The sequence below is a fragment of the Nyctereutes procyonoides genome, unplaced genomic scaffold, assembly GCF_905146905.1.
Source record: "Nyctereutes procyonoides isolate TBG_1078 unplaced genomic scaffold, NYPRO_anot_genome, whole genome shotgun sequence".
In the NCBI taxonomy this organism is placed as follows: Eukaryota; Metazoa; Chordata; class Mammalia; order Carnivora; family Canidae; genus Nyctereutes; species Nyctereutes procyonoides.
The window spans coordinates 32,188,295-32,208,491 of record NW_026575131.1 but is presented as its reverse complement, the minus strand read 5'-3'; the positions used below and the strand labels follow the sequence as shown (position 1 = coordinate 32,208,491).

The window sequence follows — 20,197 nt, the reverse complement described above, 5'->3', positions numbered from 1 at the left end:
TCTGCTGTCCAACTTTGTTCTCCTTGGGGACCGGGTGGGGCTAGGAGAACGGATGGATACTCACGGTCCCCAGGCCACCATTTGGTGGCCGTCATCGTGGGGCTGTGCACCACAAACTCCTGGGTGGCTGCATCATAGGTGGCTTCAGTCTCCAGGCCCTGAAGATATGTCCCTGGGAATCAAGGAGAGGAGTTAGTTAGACAGGGGGTCAGGACAGGGATCTCACCCAGCTTCCTCTTACCAACTTTCCTCCGGAGCGCAGTGTTCTGGGCACCTCCATCAAGGATGTTGATGAGCCGTTCCACGTTGAAGGACTGTATGTACCTCTCACTCTCTATGTCAGGGTGCACTTGCGTGCTCCAGGTATCCCCCAGGGACACTCGGTGCACTGGGCTGCCCATCCTAGCCTGGATCTCCTTGGTGCCTGAGGAGAGATACTTCTGGCCTAGCTGCTCTGAGCCTTCGGTGGTGCTAAGAGCCTGTGTGCAGGAGGAAGTGCCCAGGTGGGCCGGGAACTGCCAGGTACCAGCCCAGTCTGGAGTCGGAGCTCGCAGCTATACTCACAGGCATTTCCAGGATTTCACCCGTGGGCTGTGCCCACATGGCCAGCCCGTGACAAGGGATGCCTGCTGTCATTTCCAGAAGGGACAACATGCCCCACACGCTGGCTCATAGCTGGCTCATATGGGAGGTGTTTGTATCAATTAGAAAAAGGAACCCCCTCCTTCGAGACCCTTCACTGCCACCTGCTGGAACATTTGCATTGAAATACACAGTCTCTGCCGCTCAGGAACTGTGCACCACCTGAACGCTGCAGGCAGAAGCCCTGGCTCACCGTGGCCCAGTTCTGTCTGGGCATATGTTGCGATGATCTGGAAATCGTTGCAGAGTGGGGCCCATTTGGCAATCTGCTCCTCTGAGCCCAGGCTCTTGATGGATTTCAGGAACACCCTGTGTATACCGAAGGCCAGGTCTCCAGCAAGGGTTCTGTGGGGGAGAGACCCGGTGGTTGAGTAGCCCACCCGAGACAGGGACCCCGATACCGCCAGCCTGGCAGGGTGCAGGAGGGAAGGGGCATCCGCCATACCGGCTTCCCAACGACCACTGCCCTTAAAACTGGGGAAAATCCCTCTCATGGGGTTCGGGCTTTCCAGGTGATCCCAGGTGAACTCCCCTCTGGTGGGGCTGCCCTGGAAGTGAGTACCTGTAACTGTAATATAATTCAGGACTGTCTTCCGACCAGCCCTGGCGCTTTGCTATTGTCTGCAGGTGGAATTTCCTCTTAACGGCGGCTTCATAACGTTCATTCTGGGTCATGAAATAATTATCCTTCAGGCTAAACTCTGGGTCACTGTGGATGATACTTTCTTCAGAGACAGAGAACAGAGGACTTAGAGACCTGAGTGAGGTTCCTGGCACCTTCAGATCTTCCCGCCCTCTTGCCTTGTGGATGTGGAAAGGGAGTCAGACATTATTGTCACTTTACAGATGTAATGACTGAGCACCCGAGATGGGAAGGTGACTTGTCCAAGGTTACAGAGCTATGCAGTGGGAGAATAAGGGCCAGAGTCCAGGTCTTCTGCTGCCTAGGACTCTTCTATCCTTCAGATGGGCCCAGGGAATATGGACTGGTTAAAGATGTCTTACAGTCCAAAGGAATGAATTTCTAACAGTGGAATTTTGAAAGCAAAATTTGTTATTTGAAGGACTCTTCTTCCAAGAGAGGCATATGGGCACAAAGCAGATGATTCACTCCCCAGCTTCCTCTTACCAACTTTCCTCCGGAGCGCAGTGTTCTGGGCACCTCCATCAAGGATGTTGATGAGCCGTTCCACGTTGAAGGACTGTATGCGCCTCTCACTCTCTATGTCAGGGTGCACTTGCGTGCTCCAGGTATCCCCCAGGGACACTCGGTGCACTGGGCTGCCCATCCTAGCCTGGATCTCCTTGATGCCTGAGGAGAGATACTTCTGGCCTAGCCGCTCTGAGCCTTTGGTGGTGCTAAGAGCCTGTGTGCAGGAGGAAGTGCCCAGAGCTGAGCATCAGCCAGAGGCTGCTTGGTGTAGGAAAGCAACTCCCCTTGGATATTTGAGGGCCACTGCACCCCTAACCCCCTTCTCTGTGGGCACTTGGCTGGCAATGCGTGCAGTAATTGCTCGGTAAATGGTAGTACAGTACCTGTTTGTTGAGCTTTGGACGGGATCCAATCACCGGACTCGTGCTCCGTCCGCTGTAGCGAGTATTATAAGGGTTGCCTGGGGGAGTTCCCACAGAAAGTCAGTTAAAAGTCACACATGAAAAAATATTTGGTGGGGTTGAGCACATGTGGCCTGTAGCCACACAGCTGGCGGTGGCCAGGAGTTGGACGGGATCTGACCACAAAGCACATGCTCTGTCCCCACTACAGCCCTGCCAGGGGGCCTCAACGAAGGGACCTGTTGTCCCATTCACCTGATCCCCTAAGTCCTGGGCTCGTTCCACCCATTTCTGTGAGCCTTGGGGGGTATGTCGGAGCTGGAGGGGAGGGGTGTGTTTACCCTGGGACCCCTGTGTGTCCCCCGTAGCCAGGGAGGGCCCCTGTCCTTCAGCGAACCCTCAGGTTCTCAGAAGCCCCTGCTCCCCCACAGCAAAGCAACCACCAGGTATGGTCCATTCTACTTCTTGAGTATCTCAAATCCATTTGTTCCATCCCCGTATCTGTCCCCTGGCCACCGCCATTTCTCACCTGGCCTCAGACTCGCTTGTCTGTTCTCCAGGCTGCCAGGTGAGCTCTTAAACTGCAGTCACATTGTTTCCCTCCTCTGCTTGGAATTTGCTCCTTGCCCACTATTTATGGGAGAGACTCCGCGCTCCCAGCCCATCAACCACTCGGGCCCCACCCACCTGCCCTTTGCCCTGGATCAGCCTGTCAACAACCCCCCTCTCACCTTGCCCCCAGGGTGCCACCCTCCCCTCCCTCTCCTCCTACCCTTCACCTCTGCTGCTGCCCCCCTAACCCCACCCCTGTGTTCCTACTGAGACCCAGCCTTTCGGGGACCCCTCCTCTAAGAAGCCTTCCTGACACCAACAGCCCGCTGGAAACACGGAGTGCCCCAGCTGTCAGGAGGCAGCCACCACAACCCTACAAGTGCACTCCTGTTACTGTTACCCCTTTAAGAGAGGTCAGGAGGGAAGGAAGGAGACTGTAAGGTCATGTAGCCACAAGCGGCAAGTGAGATGTGCATGCAGGCTTCCAAACCCATACCTCCTGAGGGGGTGGCAGGGCCATGGGGGTGCTGACAAGGGGCCTGGCATGTTCAAGGAGCCCCTCTCATCTGCCCCCTGAACCCCTACAAGGCTGCCTAGCTGGCTTCCTGTCTTCCTGTTCTACACCCTGACTGCTGCTGCCCCCTTGCTGTGCCTGGACACCCCAGGCCTCCCCCAACCCCCACATTTGCCAGGTTGTAGTCCCTGCCTCAAACATTCTTCTTCTGAAATACTCTTTCCCCGGGTGTCCTCTCGGCTCCCTCATTACCTCCTTCAAGTCTTTGCTTAATATCACCTTCTCAGTGAGGCCCACCCCACTGCCCTCTTTAAAATCTCACCTGGGGCAGCCTGGGTGGCTCAGCGGTTTGGCGCCTGCCTTCGGCCCAGGCTGTAATCCTGGAAACCCAGGATCGAGTCCCACATCGGGCTCCCTGCATGGAGCCTGCTTCTCCCTCTGCCTGTGTCTGTGTGTCTCTCTCAAGAATAAATAAAGAAAATCTTTTTTAAAAAAATAAATAAAATCTCACTTGGGATTGAGCACTTGGGTGGCTCAGTGGTTGAGCGTCTGTTCAGGTCTTGATTCCAGGGTCCTGGGATCGAGTCCTGCATCGGGCTCCCTGCAGGGAACCTGCTTCTCCCTCTGCCTAGGTCTCTACCTCTCTGTGTGTCTCTCATGAATAAATAAATGAAATCTTAAAAAAACAAAACAAAACAAAAAAACTCAAGCCCCTTCCCCCAGCATTCCCAATTCCCCTCACTCTGCTTTCTCTCCAATGTACAAAATAATTTACTCACTTATGTTCTTGTTTTTTTTGTTTTTGTTTTTGTTTTTTTTTTTTATGTTCTTGTTTATTGCTGTATCCCCTACTACTGCGTAAACTCCAAGAGGGCAGGGGCCTATGTCAAGTTACGCTAACACTTAGCACAGGGCCTGGCCCCACTGGCAGGGCCTAATAGATAGGGGTTGAAATGAAATGAAAGCAAGCAGTGCTCAGGGTCATTAGGAGCTCAAGGAGGGTCATTACTCAGGAGGTCCAGTCCTCAGGGACCCCCACCCCTGTCCCTGGGCCCTGCTCACCTGCTCACCTGTGTCCTGTGTCTGGCCTGCAGGCCTGGCCTCTCTAGCTGCAGGCCTGGGTTTCTTATGGGTAGCCCAGCCCACTTTCTCCTCCCCTAGAATGGGGCGCAACCTGGAAAACTGAAAGCTGTGCTTGGCAGGCTCTCAGCTCTCCGGTGCCCCTGGCTGAGCTCAGGGCTTTTCTGTCCCGCCCCCATGCCTCCCTCAAATGGCTGTCAGTGGCCTTTGCCAGGGCCCGGGCTGCCCGGAAGGGTGGTGGGGGAGGGGGGGCTGCTCTGGTGTCAGCTGCTGAGCCTTATCCTGCCCTTCCTCTCTCTGCCTATCTGGGCCTGCGTTCCAGAGCTTGTTCCCGGAACATGCGTACCCTGCATACCCTGCATCCCGGTTCGCTCTGCGCAAGGGAACGCCACAGCACCCCCCAGCGTCTGTGTCCGGAGACTTGGCCTCAAATCCTCAGATGTGACTGAATTACTTCACCTCTGAGCTTCCCTTCCCTGGTCTCTTACCACTCACAGGCTATAAAGAAGAGCTCTTGGTGGACTCTGAAGCACTGAGTATTTGTAATTTGGGATTATTACTGTTTTCATGGTTCCACATGACAGAGCTTCTTAATTCCCAGGAGTGATGTTTAATGGTGGAATTTCCATTCTCTGGCAGCCTGTAGGTGAGGTATTTATGGGCAGGTGTGTGAGGGTTTAGGTTTTACAGGAAGCATTGATTTGCTTTATTATCAATACATAGTTTGAAGTACCCACCATGATCTAAGCAGTGTGGTACAGGAGGAAGCAAAAACAAAAGAAACACCTGTACCAGTCCTCTGACCTCGGGAAGCATCCAGGCTGGGGTTGGGGGGCTGCTGGGGAGACAATAATCACAGGAGGAAGGAGAAGGAAAACCTAGAAGGGATATGCAGCATCACATCTGATGAGTTTATAACTTTGTTGAACTTAAAACTTTCTTGCCCTCTCTTCCTGCTCCTGCTGTTCCAGGCCTCTCTGGCTCTACTGGTCCAGCTCCTTTTTCTTTTTCTTTCTTTCTTTCATTTGTTTATTATTTATTTATTTATTTACTTACTTATTTATTTATTTATTTTTCCAGCTCCTTTTTCATCTTTTCATCTCACCACACTGTTTTGGGAAGTCATTGCAGTCTGGAGTAGAAGTCCCAGGACCTGCTTCCTTAGGTCCAAGTTTTTGCCCCTTGTGGTATAATAAAAAAATGTATATGTTTGGTCTCTGTCCTCAGTCCCTGGCACAGAACCCCTAAAAACCCTTGCCATCTCCTGAGTGATAAGACTCTATCCTTTTTATTTATGGCCAGAGGCCCCTAGATAGCTTTAGGATGGGGCCTGGTTGCTGGAAAGACCAAGCCTTTACTAGAGCAGTTGCATTCTTAGTTGTCCCCGGCACACCCTCCAGCTCCTCACCAGTGGCCAATGATTTAACCTCTTATACCTATGTAGTAAAACCTTGTTAAAAATCCTTAAATAACGTGCTTTGGGGAGAGTTGGTGAACTTGAAGTTACAGGGAAGGAGGCATGGGAAGCTCCCTGCTGCATCCACCCCTTCCCCCCCAAGATCTTGTCCTCTGCATTCCTTCTAATTGGCTGTTCCCAAGTTGTATCATTTATAATCAACCAAAGTTGTAAGTAAAGTGTTTTCCTGAGTTCTGTGAGTCATTCTAACAAATTATTGAACCTGGGGTGGGGAGTTATGGACACCCTTGAATTTATGGCCAGTAGGTTGGAAGTACAGGTGGCCCCTGGGATCTGCAGTTGTTGTTTGAAGTGGGGGCAGCCTTGTGGGACTGATCCTTAAACCTGTGAGATCTCCACTAGTCCCAAGATTTGGTGTCAGAATTGAACTGAGTTGGGGCCCCTGGGTGGCTCAGTCTGCCTTCAGCTCAGGTCATGATCTTGGAGTCCTGGAATCTTGCCTAGCATCTGGCTTCCAGCGCAGTGGGGAGTCTGCTTCTCCTTCTCCCTCTGCCCCTCCCTACTGCTCTTGTTCTCTCTCTCAAGTAAATAAATAAGATCTTAAAAAAAAAAAAAAAGAATTGAACTGAACTGTTGAACACCCAGTTGGTTGGGTGAGAATTGCTAGTTGGTGTGGAAAAAACGCACATTGGTGTTAGAAAAAGATACCACACTCTTTTTTTTTTTTTTTAAGCTTCTATTTATTCATTCATGAGAGACACAGAAAGAGAGGCAGAGACTCAAGCGGAGAGAGGAGAAGCAGGCTCCATGCAGGGAGCCCAACGTGGGACTGGATCCTGGGACACCAGGATCATGCCCTGAGCCAAAGGCAAACGGTCAACTGCTGAGTCATCCAGGTGTCCCAAGACACCACATTCTTGGTACACCCACTACAGTGATGCATATTTTTTTCTTTCCCTATTGCTTTTGTGAAAATCACCAATGAAAGCAAGGACTGTGTGGCTCTTGGTCACCAATACAGTCCTGCTCCCAAACCAGGGTCTGTTTCAGGGTAGGTGTTCAACAACTATTTGGTGGATGAATGGATAAACAAAGGTTAGCAGTGAAGGACTTTAAAGTTTCAGCATTGTTTTAAAAGGTAGGAGTGGGTATGTATTTGTGTCCACTCTATTTGTACACACTTGTATACCTCGACATGAGACTCAGGCCTCCAATCTCAAAGCTGGGGATTCCTTTGGGACTACTTGTACCAAAAAGCTGTGTACCCAGCTGGATTTCCAAAGTGACCTTGGTCTATCTGCAGTCTTTCTTGGATGAAGAGGATTCCTCATCCTGTGCCCTTGAGGAACTCAAATTGTTAATATCCAAGGAGCTTAAAAGTCTTCCCATAGGTGGTTTTTCTATGAAAGGGTGAATGACTTTTCTCTTATGTTCCTGTGCCAAAATTTGGCTTGTCTTGGGATGCCTGGGTGGCTCAGCAGTTGAGTGTCTGCCTTTGGCCCAGGGCGTGATCCTGGAGTCCCAGGATCAAGTCCCACGTCAGGCTCCCTGCATGGAGCCTGCTTCTCCCTCTGCCTGTGTCTCTGCTTCTCTCTCTCTCTCTCTCTCTCTGTATCTCTCATGAATAAATAAAATCTTAAAAAACATTTTGGCTTGTCTTATGCTTAGCATTAGTATTCATATGCCTCTAACCTTAATTCCCTGAATAAATATTTTGGACTACCTATAGTACACTGAGCACTGCTTGGGGTGGGACCCAGAGTGGAACCAGGTCTCTGTGAGTGGGATGGGATGTTTATAGGTTACCGCAACCTCCACTGCATAACAACCGTGGAAAGTAGGATACCTCTCTTCATTTTGCAGAAGAGGAAACAAGCCCAGAGAGATGTTGTCATTTGACGAGGTTTGCACAATAAGTATGATACAGAGGTGGAATTTGAGCCTGGTTTTCTAACTCTTTACCTATTTGTACAAGATTGGGAAAGAAGTCAAGAGAGCCAGAGTACCTGTTTTGGCGTACTTCTGAGATGTGGTGATTCTGGGCAGGTGCTCTCTTCTCCTAGATCTTGGCCTTCCCATCTGTGATGATGGTTATCTGCTCAGTAAGGGGCCTCTCACCTTCCCACTGTGTCCCTGAGGTAGTGTCAAGCTTGTGTCTTGAGGAGGAGGCAGGATGCATGCTTTGGAATGTTACCCAGAAGATCTTGCTGGGACTGGAGGGCTGGCCCTGGATCCCCTATTGCTTTTAACAATGGCCTGACACAAGGTGATGGCTGCAGGGAGATGGCCTTGATCCTACTTTCAGACAGGCAAGTTCTGTGTCCCAAACTGGTCTTTGCCAAGGACTTGTGCTGTGTCTTATGATGTGTCTTATGATATTTAATACTTAAATACCTCTTGGCCATAGTTTTCTTTCTTCTTCTTTTTTTTTTTTTCATTAAACTTTTGTTTTAATGGGTGTCAAAATTCTGTGACATATTTTTGGTCAAGTAGTTTCCATTAAAAAGTACTGATTTTAAAAACTAATAATTTAAAACTGCCACACACACACACACACACACACACACACACAAACCCCCACAAATAGTCCACAAAACATTCTTCTTTCCTTCTGAAGGTTTTATGATGCATTGTTATCATTAACCAGTCTTTTACTACTAAACTTAAATGGTCAATTGACGCAAACAGTTCTGAGACCATTCTTCCATCCCTGATTAAGACTGGGGTGCCAGGTATTGGGGATAATACTCATTTAGCCTTCTGAGCTTTCTGGGCAGACTTGGTGACTTTGCCATCTCCAGCTTTGGTCATAGTTTTCACATCTTGATTGTTTTTAGACTAAACTTTGACATTCTTTTAATAGTTGATAAATTCCATGTTTATTTATTTTTTTAAGTTTTTTTAGAGGTTTTTAAAATTTATTCATGAGAGACACACACAGAGAGAGGTAGAGACATAGGCTTCCTGTGGGGAACCTGATGCAGGACTTGATCCCAGGACCTCAGGATCACAACCCGAGCCAAAGACAGGTGCACAAACACTGAGCCACCCAGGTTCCCCAAATTCCATGTTTAAATAATTTCTTCATCAACTTTGGAGTTGACCCTCTCTATATGTTTTGGATGTGATTATTTTAAATTGTCACTCCAAACTATTCAATTCTCTAGCTTAAGTTGTTTTTGTTTTTGTTTTACTTTGAAAAAATTCAAATCCATACAAAAATGGAGAGAACAGGGTGCCTGGGTAGCTCAGTCAATTGAGCATCTGTCTTCAGCTCAGGTCATGATCTTGGGCTCCTGGGATCCCACCCGCTCAGCAAGGAGTCTGCTTCTCCCTCTCCCTCTGCTCTTTCCCAACCCCCACTTGTGCTCTCTCTCTCTCTCTCTCTCAAATAAATAAAATCTTAAAAAAAAGTGGAGAGAACAATATAATGAATCCACTTTTACCTAACACCCAGCTTTAACAATGATCATCTCATCTTTCTCTATTCTTTGTGTTTTAACCTTTTATTTTATTTATTTGTTTATTCATTTTTAGAAAGATTTTATTTATTTATTCATGAGAGACACAGAGAGAGAGGCAGAGACACAGGCAGAGGGAGAAGCAGGCTCCACGCAGGGAGCCTGAAGCGGGACTCGATCCTGAGACCACGGAATCACGACCTGAGCTGAAGGCAGACGCTCAACTACTGAGCTACCCAGGCTTCCCTTAATTTTTTATTTTGAAATAACTTTAGACTTTCAGAAAGTTGTGAAATATAGTAAATAGTTTCTGGATCACTTCCCCATGGCCTCCTCCAGGGTTAAAGCTTACATAACCATAGTGTGGTTATTGAACCCAATACTATTAACTTATCTTCAAAACTTACTCGAGTGTGTTGGAAGGTCCCCAAGACCAATTTCAGGTTCAATGCTTTGCAAGAAAGACTCACAGAACTCAGAAAAGCTGTTATACTTATGGTTTTGGTTTAGTACAGCAAAATGATATAGATTAAAATCAGCAAAGGAAAAAGGCATATAGGATAGAGTCCAGGAAAGACCAGGCATGAGCTCCCAGTTGTCCCTTCCCAGTGGTACTCTAAGGATGGCCTTTAATTCTCCCTGCATGACAACACACATAAAATGCTGATAACCAGAGAAGCTCATCTCAGACTTTGTGTCCAGGGTTCTTGGGTATCTGTCACAGAGGAATGGGCTGCTGATTACTCAGCCATTTAACTACTTAGTATCTAGCCCTCCAGAGGCCAAACTGATACAGCAGGGTCCTTGGCCCTACATAAAACACATTGGTAGTGCAAACTGCCTGTAGTGACCCAGGGCCCCAGGTATACAGAGACACTCTTTTTAGGCAGGATATTCCAAGAACTTAGAACTTATCTCCTAGGAGCTTCAAGGGCCTGTCCTGTCCTCTGAATGTTCAGAGTTTGAAATCCTGCTGAGTTAGTGACTTATTTTGCACATAGTGTTTGGCCAGTTTTCCTACGAATGCCCTTTTTTTTGGTTCGAGATCCAGTTCGGGATCCTTCATTGTCTTTAATTTTCCTGTCTTCTCCAACTGGTATAGCTCCTCAATCTTGGTCTTTTATGACCTTGACATATGGTGAGTACCATCAGGCATTATTTTATTTTAATTAATTAATTTATTTATTTATTTATTTTTCAAGATTTTATTTATTTATTCATGAAAGACAGAGAGAGAGAGAGAGGCAGAGACATGGCAGAGGGAGAAGCAGGCTCCATACAGGGAGTGCAATGTGGGACTCCATCCTGGAACTCCGGGATCACGCCCTGAGCTGAAGGCAGATGCTCAACCGCTGAGCCACCCAGGTGTCCCTATTTTTATTTATTCTTTAAGGTTTTGTTTATTTATCTGAGAGAGAGAGAGGGAGAGATTATGCCTACAAGTAAGAGCAGGAACAGAAGGGGAGGGAGAGGGAAAAGCAGATGCTGTGTTGAGTGCAGAGCCTGACACAAGGCTGGATCCTAGGACCAGGAGATCATGACCTGAGCCAAAACAGAGAGTCAGATGCCCAACCACCTGAGCCACCCAGGTGTCCCCATCAGGTATTTTTTTAGAAAGTCCCTCAATTTGGATTGGGGTCTAAAAAGGTATGGGTTGACACCTCTCCCAAAATGGGTGACTGGGAGAAGGGCAAGGGCTCTTGGGGTGGCCAGCCACAGGGAGGGATGTATGCCAGACAAGCTTAGGGGCCTAGAGAAATAAACGAGTGGAAATATGACTTGAAGGTCAGTGACAGATATGACCAGGGAAACTAGCAGGGACATGGAATATGAAAACAAACTATTATTGAGTGCTGGCACATGCCTGTACTTGCCAAACACTTTACAAAAATTGATTAATTATTGGGGAGTCTAGGTGGCTCAGTCATTTGTGTGTCTAACTCTTGATTTTGGCTCGGGTCGTGATCTCAGGGTGGTGGGATCCAGCCCCTAGTTGTGTTCCACGCTTGGCTTAGAGTTTGCTTGTCCTTCTCCCTTCCTCTCTACTCCTTCCGCCTCTAAAAATGAATAAATCCAATCTTTAAAAAAGTTAATTATTTGGGACACCTGGGTGGCTCAGCAGTTGAGCATCTGCCTTTGGTTCAATGTGTGATCCTGGTCCTGGGACTGAGTCCCACATCGGGCTCCCTGAGAGGAGACTGCCTCTCCCTCCATCTATGTCTCTGTGTCTCTCATGAATAAATAAATAAAATCTTTAAAAAAAGAAAGTTAGGGGATCCCTGGGTGGCTCAGCAGTTTGGCACCTGCCTTCGGCCCAGGGCATGATCCTGGAGTCCCAGGATCGAGTCCCATGTCAGGCTCCCTGCATGGAGCCTGCTTCTCCCTCTGCCTCTCTCTCTCTCTCTCTCTCTCTGTCTCTTATGAATAAATAAATAAAATCTTTAAAAAAGAAAATTAAAAAAAGTTAATTATTTAAGGAATCCCTGCACCCAACGTGGGGCTTGAATTCATGGCCCCAAGATCAAGAGTCCCACGCTCTTCTGACTGAGCCAGGCAGGTGCCCCACCAGACATTTTATATCTGCTAACTCAGTCCTCTCAGCTACCCGTGAGGCTGGCACTATGGGAACCCTCACTTAACAGACAACTCAGAGATGTTTAACTCGTCTAAGGTCACCCACTGGAGAGTGCGCAGAGCGGGCTCCCTCCCCAATCTGCAGTCTGACTTTGTAGCCTGAACTCCTAACAGTCATGTTGCACCACCCGTCATTGTATCTTTAAAAGGGAGAGTGGGAGAGAGGGAGAAGGGTCTTCCATCCCTTGAAACGGGCCAGGCCCCTGGCTAGGCATTTTCTATCCGGTGTCTCACACTAGGCCCTGCAAGGTATACAATGGATGCTCAGTGCAGATTGCTCTCCTTTCTGCTCCTTCACTAAACTTCCTGGGCCAAGGGCAGGCATATGAACCCGTCTCCCACTGACCACTGTCTTTTCTTAAAGCTGTGACTGGGATGGGCCTGGATTCTTGTCCCTGGGGCCCAGTCTGCCAGATAGGGTGCCGGCAGGACTACCTGCTGGCAGGGAAGGAGGAAGCAGGAAGGCCACTGGGCCTCAGTGTTCTTGCGGGGTGTTTCTTGGCAACAGATGGGAACGCTTGAATGTGGGTGCTTTGCAAAACATCCTCTGCAGCCTCCAGAGCCAGCAAGTGCTGCCAGGATAAATTCTCTGGCTGCAGTCAGGCAGATGGGTTCACATCTCGCTTCCACCACCTGCTGAGCGTGTGCCTTTGGGACGTGGCTTTGCCTCCCTACACTTTGGATTCTTCACCTGTAAAATGGATGTAATGACAGTCCTGGGGGATTAATCAAGATAATTCATATAAAGTACAAATAGCCCAGTCCCTGGCACAGATACTAAATGTTCAATTATCATTACCTGTGTCACAGATGTGGTAAATGTGGTCCAGCAAGTTTTTGAGCCTTGTGGCAAGTAGTGATTGGGATTGAACTGGGGCTTGAATACAGGTCTGGGCACAGGATTTATCTTCTGTAGAGGGCAGCCTTGCAGTGGGGGATGAGTATTTTAGGTCAGGCCCCCAAAAGGGTGAGCATAAGTGCCCTAGACCCATGTGAAGCCCTTCCTTGGAGGGGGGAGCCCCACTCACTTAGCTAGTGCCAGGTAGCCCAGAGGAGTTGTTATCAGGGTGCTTTACTGGGAAATCTTGGTCATCTCTCTCTGACTCCTTTCTGAGAAGTAGATGAGTACTCAGTGTCCTCTCAAGGTGAGTGCCTGCCAATCAACTCAGATAATAGTTTGATGGCTGGGATGAGGGCAGGCAGCCAGAGGGAGGCTCGGGCTTTGTTCTTGTGAGGCCCTACAGAAGGGGCACCATGAGGCAGGGCCCTGGTGGGAGCAGGGTGGCTGGGGGTTGATGGGTCTGGGAGTAGGGCCCTGAAACACCAAGTTATTTAGGTTACTGTTCAACCAAAGGTCCAGTCCAGCAAGGGGGCAGGAATCCCACTTTGATGGTATATACTAACCTGTTGTTTGGTCCCCAAGACTGTGGCTTTGGAGGCGGGGGTGTAATATCCATTTATGTTGGCCTGAATCTATTTTTTATGGCTGAAGGCCATATCCCTCAAGTTCAAACAGACAAAGAGAGGGTGAAATAGGTCATCGAATCTTATGACAAAACGTCACATTGGCACAGGGCCCTCCTCTGAGCCCTTCCAAAGAGAAAGGTCTAGCTTTAGTGGAGAAAATGTGGACTCTGCAGACAGATGGCTCTGTGTGAATCTTGTCTTTCCCCAGGCAATGTTTTGTCAGGCAGGTCTTTTAATTTACCTAAACGTTGTTTAGTTAGTCTGAGTGAGAATGGCACCGAATTGTCATGACCGGTGACATTGCTGGCCTTCCATATATCATAACTGACACCCATTCACAACTTTTTGAACTTTTTTTTCTGGGTTGGTATGGGTAACGGTAAGCAGAGTCAGGCAGGGTGCCTTCCCTCTTGGGGCTTGCAATTTGTACCATCTCAAGTGTAGGGAGGCTGCCCAGCAAAAGCTACTGGGTTTTGAGGAATCCCCCGGAGTACATACTGCAGAATCAGGGAGGGAGAGTCCCTTTGCTTCCGAAGGCCTCCTGTCTATCTCCCATGTGCTGTATTTTGTGCTGGTCTGCCACTGAAGAAGGTTCTCCCCAAATCCAGAGGGGGACCTGTGGTCTGGCAGGTGTGAGGTGCGGGGGGGGTGGGGACGACGGTGCTCAGTTAGAAGAGGCTTGCTGCTCTTCATTCTGCTTTAGGGTAGAGTCTGATGTCAGAGCTCCTGCAGCAGCCCTTTCCTTCTCCAGGGCCCACAGGACTCAGTGATGACCCAACCTCTGCTTTCAGGGGTACTTTAGCTCCCTGGATGCCCACATGGCACCAACGTTGGTCTTGTAGGTGCAAATGCCAGAAAGGCCCAGGTGTCCTGACCAAAGCCCAAGAGGCCCAAGGAAAGCTTCTAGTTCAAACTGATATCTCTGGGCCAGGGTCAAATTGAAGGAGGCAAGAAGACGATGGCAGTGGGAAGGCCAAAGCTGGGAGGAGGCTAGAGGTCTTGCAGCAGGAGAAGTGCTTTCTCACTTATTCGCTCATCCCACAAACATGAGTTGAGCACCCACTCTGTGCCCTTAGCCCCATGCCCTATTTGGCCACTGCCTTTTCTCAAAGTCGTGAGTGGGATGGGGCTGGATTCTTGTCCCTGGAGCCCCGTCTGCCCGATTGGCACAAGCTGGGCCACCAGCTGGTGGGGAAGGAGGAGGGAAGACGGCCATCTGGGACTCAGCTGTAAACAAGACAGACAAACAGCTCTGCCCTCATGGAGCTGACATTAACACTAGGGGAAACACGCAAGATAAACAGGTAAAATAATATGTGTCTGATGGTGGCAAATGGTGAGGAGGAAAAATAATACAGGGAAGGAAGGGATAGGAAGTTTGTAGGAGATGCTGTGATTCAGATGGGTTGACCACGGAGGACCTCATTTAGTAAGAGCATAATAAAAAGCCCTGAAGAAAGTGGAGGAGAGGACTGTAACAACGCTCCTGGCTGGTGGACAACTGGTGAAAAGGCCATGCGTGGAACTTAGATGGTGGTGGCGTGAGGTGGCCGGATTGGCCAGAGCTGTGCGAGTGGAGGAGAGGGCAGAGGGGAGGAGGGGGGAGGTTAAGAGGGAGCTGGACAGGCAGGGCCTTCCAGGTGGCAGGAGGGATGCTCCCGGAGGCCAAGGGAGGGTCTGTGCAGAGGAGTAGCAAGACCGGCCTTAGATTTTAACAGGCTCATTTTGGCCGCACTCGAGAGTAGGCTGTAGGCGCCAGGGCAGAAGCCGGGAGCCCAGTTAGGAGGAGGCCACTGCAGTAATCCAAACACGTCCTGCTTCCCACTGTGCCTCCAGCACACAGCATGCTTCCTGCACAAGGTGGGCACTCGGCGAATCCCTACTGAATGATGTGTGAATTAAAGATGCCCGAATACCAGTTCTCAGGCCGGTGCGTGGGCTATGTGGAGAAGATACAGAAAAACAGATCTCAGGTATCGCTGCCAGGGATCCTAGTCCAAAGGGTTTCTTTTTTCAAAAAATAATTAACTATTTTAAAGATTTGTTTATTTGAGAGAGAGAGAGGGGATGTGCATGCGTGTGTGAGTATACTCCATTCCACAACCCTGAGATCATGACCTGAGCTGAAATCAAGAGTTGGATGCTTAACCAACTAAGCCACCCAGGTGCCCCTCCAGTTGATCTCTAATGGGAAGGAGGAATCTGGATTTTCAGTATAGTCTGCTGGTAATTCTAGGCATGGGGGCTGGTATTCAGAAATACTCTGGGTGCAAGTAACAGAGACTGACCAACAATGGCTTTAAACAAAGGGGATTTTCACTTTATTTACAAGAATTCTGAAGGAGTATGGCTGCCGGCATCAGCTTGGTCAAATGATGGTAGGGTAGGTCAGTGTCTGTGAGATTCTCTTGGCCTTTTTCTCATTGTAGCAAGGTGGCTGTTGGGGCTCCAGGCATCACATCCTCAATCAAGGCAGGAAGAATGGAGGGGCAGAGAGGTGTTACCCATGTCTGCCTCTTTTATCAGAAAAGCATAAACTTTCCCAGAAGCCCCTGTAAGACTGCCTCTTAAATTGCACTGGCCATACCTGGTCACATGTCACCCCAAGCTGCAAAGGAAGCTGGAACAGTGGGAATTGGGATTTACAACCTCTACAGTGGGAGGCAACTGGAATGAAGGGGCTGGGACCGACCACGGGGAATGTACATGGGTGGCTGCCATGGTTCCACTAGACCATGTGGGGTTTCATCCCCATGGCTTGCCTTCTCCACGGAGCACCTCTGGGGGCCACTGAGTGAAGTCTCAAGCATTCTCTCTGAGGGGCCTACTCCGTCCTAGATGCTGTCTTGCTTCTCTTCATATGTCTGAACACCACACAGACTGCTGGGGAGACTTCTTTGGGGAAATGGTGGTCTTTATTTGGGGATTGTGCATTGCTCTCACCTGGCAGACATTTAAAATAGCATCACCACGTTCTCACTAAGACACGTTCAAGGGCCTTTTAGAGCCTAACTTACATTTACACACACACACACACACACACACACACAAGCACACAGCATGTCTATTTACACAATGGCTGGCACCCCATCCAGGAAAAGAGCAACATCTTTGGTCATCCTCAAACCACTCAGTTAGGAGTGAAGACCAGGATGACCCCTTTCCTCCTGAATGTCCCACTTTTGGTCCAAGAATAAAATAGCATTCCAGTGGCAGCTTTGTTCCCCCGCAGTTTTGAGGGGTGAAAGGAAATGCTTTTCTAGTACTGCCCTATCACCTTAAATGATAGGTTTGCAAAGTCAGAGGTGGGGATTTTATTCTTCATGGGGAGTGGGGAGGGCGGACACAACCAGCCTGGTTTATTCTCTGAATCTTTAACAATGGGATAGAAGCAAAACGTTGCAACACTTGGTCTCCTGTGGGGAGGGATTTTTGAGGAAGAGTAAGTGAATTCACTGGAGCTGGCTCAGGTAGTAGAAACCAAGTAGGGAGTTGGAGCGGGGGATGGAAATGCGGACTCAGAGGAGCCAGTCTGTAAGGGTAGCAGTGGGGTCTTCAGACCAGTGTTCATATTTCCAGAAACCCACTGGAAATCACTCTATATTTGTTCTCCGTAGGCTTTAGGAAAAGGTAAAACAAAACAAAAATTCTTTTTGGCTAGAGTTACATCAGAACAGTGTGGTAAGAAAATGCAGATTGGCAATGATATACCTTTCCAGTGTCAATGACAATTATGCAACCGATATATAATTTGCTCGGCAACTCTCTTCCAAGGTCTGGGGCCCTGGAAGGGGGTGGATTATGGAGAGCCCCTGGGGCTGCAGAGGCAGGGCACCCCCAGGGCAGAGGTTCCAGGCAGTTAGTTAGGGGGCAGAGGTGGCTTCAGGGATCATGTTTCCACTATTTACCATGCCTGGCTGCTTACAGTGTGGGCCTCAGACCAGCAGCCCAGGAGCTGGTTAGAAATGCGAACTCTCAGCCCCCACCCAGATCGACTGAATCAGAAGCTGTACTGTAACAAGATCCCCAGTGATTCGCAGACACAATAAAGTTTGAGAAGCACTGTTCTAGACTTCTGGGAGCAGGAAGGCTGCAGCCCTGGTTAGATGCCCTTACAAGGCCCAGACAGGGAGGCTTTGGAGAGGAGAAAGCGAAAGCATGGTGTAGGGGAAGCTGTCCTCGGTGGTGGTCTTGCAATCTGGCAGGAGGGAGCCCCAAGGCTGCCCCGTGGGCTGCCCCGCCCTTCCTCACCAGGGCAGCTGCACTTGAACCAGATTGCCCTCAGCTGGCTTTCAAGCTGTGCCGCACTTAGCACACCTGGCTGCAGGTAAACCACAGTCAGGGAAGTTTTCTGAGAGCAGGGCCCATGAGGCACCGGCAAAATGGAGGGCTGGTTGCGCCAAAGAGGTACCTTTCTTTCCTTCCCATTTCTGCCAGAAAAATCTCAGTGGAGCTCAGAAAGAAGCCCCTTCAGGGAGAGGTGCCTTGGGAATGTTTTCTGAGCAGCAGCTTCCTTTTGGAGCAGAAGCGATGAGTGCTCAGAAGGAAGAAGCTGGGAGCTTTGGGGCCCCCAGCTTCTTGGTGGGTGGGAAGGGGGGTCCAAGCCCGCTGGGGCATTTCACAAGAGTAAGCATGAACATCACAGATGGCCCGAGACTGGGGACCCAGGGCTGCTGGATACAGAAGGGCTGGAGGAGGGTGTGGTGGCCTGGGAGGGGGGCGGTTTCGTGGACCAGAGCTTCCCCCACCTGGCCCTACAGGGCTCTCTCTTCACTGGTTATCGTGGTGATTCTCCGCAGGTTTTCCCTAACTTTGATAAATTCGGGGGCATGGTCCTCTTCCTTTTCTGGTGGATTTTCCAGCTAAAGGAGAGAAGAAGTAGAGGTGTAAAGTGGGTGTGGCTCGGGGGAATTCCTATTCCCCAAACCACAGTGTTTGGACCAAGGATCCTCTCTGGGGAAACAGAACCAGGGATCAGCTTTGCCACCAGCCTTGGTAGCTGGGGTGACCAGGCAGGAGACTAAGTTTTTTGCTGTGAAGCCTGGTGCAAATCACTTGCCTCACCTGGGCCTCCGGTTCTTCATCTCTAAAATGGGAACGCTGCCTGGCTCGCAGACACATAGTGAGAATGAGATCAGGATCCGCATGCAATAGACTGGGCTGATAAGGGAACCCAGGGTCAGGGAGGGGAAGCCACTGGTTCAGTCACACGGAGTGAGTGGCAGAGTGAGGACTTGAGCCCGTGGTGGACTGCTGGTTTAGGCCTCATTTTGCTTCATCTCCCTCTTGCCAGCTGCGACCACAGGCAGGGCTCCTCCCTGGGCCAGGCTCCGCACCCACCTGGTTCAGCCTCTGCTGCCGTCTCAGCAGCTCCTGCTCAAAGGGGCACTGCAGCCTCTTGGCTTCTAGCTCTTCCTTCTTCTTCTTGATGAGCTGGTTCCGCCTGCGGTGCTCCAGGACACGCTGCAGCTCCGGCTTGCTGTCCACGCCCAGGCCCCTGGGTGGAGGGAGCCATCAGGTGACCCCAACTCTCCCCTTGCCCCGCCCAGTCTCAGGGCTGCACCCTGTAGTGACATCTACCTATACCATCCTGTCAGTACAACCCTCCTGGCAGCCCCAGGAGGTGGTCCCATTCCTGTCCTGTTATCCAGAGATGGGAAATGAGGCTCCTAGGACTTAAGACACCAGTCCCGGTCACAGCTATGAAGGGGCTCAGCGAGCATGAGCACCCAGGCCCGTCTGACTGCAGAGGCCAGGTTCTGTGTTATTTCTGGTTACGTTCCCAGGGTAAGTTTCTAAAGGTGGAATTGCTTTGTCAGGCTCTTTTTAAGGGTTTGGATATATATTTCCATCTGCCCCCTAGGAAAGGTTACCTAATTTATACTCTGTCATCAGTGTACAAGAGCATCTACTCCTCCCCACCATCACCATGCAGTCTTTTTATAGTTTAGGATCTGGTAGGCAAGAAATAATACCTGGTTTTCATTTCTGTTTCTCCGATTATTAGTTACATGAACAGCAGCCTTTGAGATGTGTACCAGTCATTTGCATTTCTTTTGTAAACTGACTATACCCGCCTTTGTTCATTTTCTTCCTTATGGATTTATAAGTGATATGTATATATTTTTTGGTCTGTTTTATATTGTAAATATTTCCCTGATTTGTCTTTTAGGCTTTTTTTTTCTATCGTGGTAGTATTTTTTTGACATTAAAAGGGATGACTCTAAAAAACATTCGGAGAAAATACACATGATATATATACTAAGCAAGGAAAAAAGAACCCACCGTGGATACAAAATGACACCTGCTGGAAGGTCTTGTGCAGAGCTGAAAATACGAGAATCCTAGCCTACGCCAACTCCAGAATGTGCCAGTAGAGGGAGCGGCGGAGGCGCCACGGCCTTCCGCCTGGTGCCAGCCAGCTGGGAGGTATTTCCCAGGCCTCCCCCACCTTCCCTCAGTTGCTGAGTTCCAGCCCTGCCATCTCAAGCCTGACTCTTTCACTGCACCCCTGCTCCTCTCATGCCCCCTCTGTGATTGTGACACTCCTGCTTGAGACCCTTCCCTGGCCAGCACATCTCCTCTGGCCAACCTCAAAATCCATGCTGCAAACACCCTGAGCTACCTGTGTTTCCAGTCTATTTGCATATGCTCTCCCCTTTGCTGGGAACATACTTGCTTCCCCCAGCCGATGCCCACCTCCTAGTCTGGCTGACTCTTGTCCATCCTTCAGGTGTTAGCTGTTAGGGATCCTCTCCTCCGTGAGGTCACCTTGGACTACTCCTAGGTGCCTCCTCTGAGGTTCCAGGCCCATTTATGCCCTCATCATACTGCATGGTTATGCATCCATCCCCACTCTCAGGGCTGGAACTGGGT

At 49.6% G+C, this 20,197-nt stretch overlaps 3 protein-coding genes across 14 annotated transcripts in view; 1 reads left to right on the top strand and 2 right to left on the bottom strand.

Moving 5' to 3' along the window:
• The window catches only part of ACOX2 (acyl-CoA oxidase 2), a 31,292-nt gene extending 26,914 nt beyond the window's left edge, over nucleotides 1-4,378 (bottom strand). The window contains exons 1-6 of one of the 9 annotated variants that reach the window (XR_008666864.1): nucleotides 2,726-2,874; nucleotides 2,179-2,255; nucleotides 1,772-1,954; nucleotides 1,205-1,367; nucleotides 836-987; nucleotides 65-172 (exon numbers count right to left, since the gene is read on the bottom strand). Coding sequence is in view for 8 of the 9 variants with exons in the window: in XM_055343686.1 (XP_055199661.1) it covers nucleotides 65-172; nucleotides 836-987; nucleotides 1,205-1,367; nucleotides 1,772-1,931 (583 nt within the window). In the remaining variant the exon portion in view is untranslated. Of the gene's footprint in view, nucleotides 1-64; nucleotides 173-835; nucleotides 988-1,204; nucleotides 1,368-1,771; nucleotides 2,010-2,178; nucleotides 2,256-2,725; nucleotides 2,875-3,584; nucleotides 3,906-4,324 lie in introns of those variants that run through there. The other 8 variants (XM_055343686.1, XM_055343690.1, XM_055343688.1 and 5 more) reach the window with 8 other exon arrangements.
• A 10,749-nt stretch (nucleotides 4,379-15,127) lies between these two features.
• Nucleotides 15,128-20,197, top strand: part of LOC129522047 (uncharacterized) — a 62,515-nt gene continuing 57,445 nt past the window's right edge. Inside the window, exon 1 of one of the 2 annotated variants that reach the window (XR_008666885.1) lies at nucleotides 15,128-15,181. Coding sequence is in view for 1 of the 2 variants with exons in the window: in XM_055344122.1 (XP_055200097.1) it covers nucleotides 15,208-15,294 (87 nt within the window). In the remaining variant the exon portion in view is untranslated. Of the gene's footprint in view, nucleotides 15,295-20,197 lie in introns of both variants that reach the window. The other variant, XM_055344122.1, reaches the window with a different exon arrangement.
• FAM107A (family with sequence similarity 107 member A) overlaps nucleotides 15,626-20,197 on the bottom strand; it is a 56,163-nt gene continuing 51,591 nt past the window's right edge. For all 3 annotated transcript variants that reach the window (XM_055344126.1, XM_055344127.1, XM_055344128.1), the window contains 2 exons: nucleotides 18,662-18,818; nucleotides 15,626-18,183 (listed from right to left, as the gene is read on the bottom strand). In XM_055344126.1, coding sequence (XP_055200101.1) covers nucleotides 18,076-18,183; nucleotides 18,662-18,818 — 265 coding nt within the window. In that variant the 3' untranslated portion in view covers nucleotides 15,626-18,075. The remainder of the gene's footprint in view (nucleotides 18,184-18,661; nucleotides 18,819-20,197) is intronic.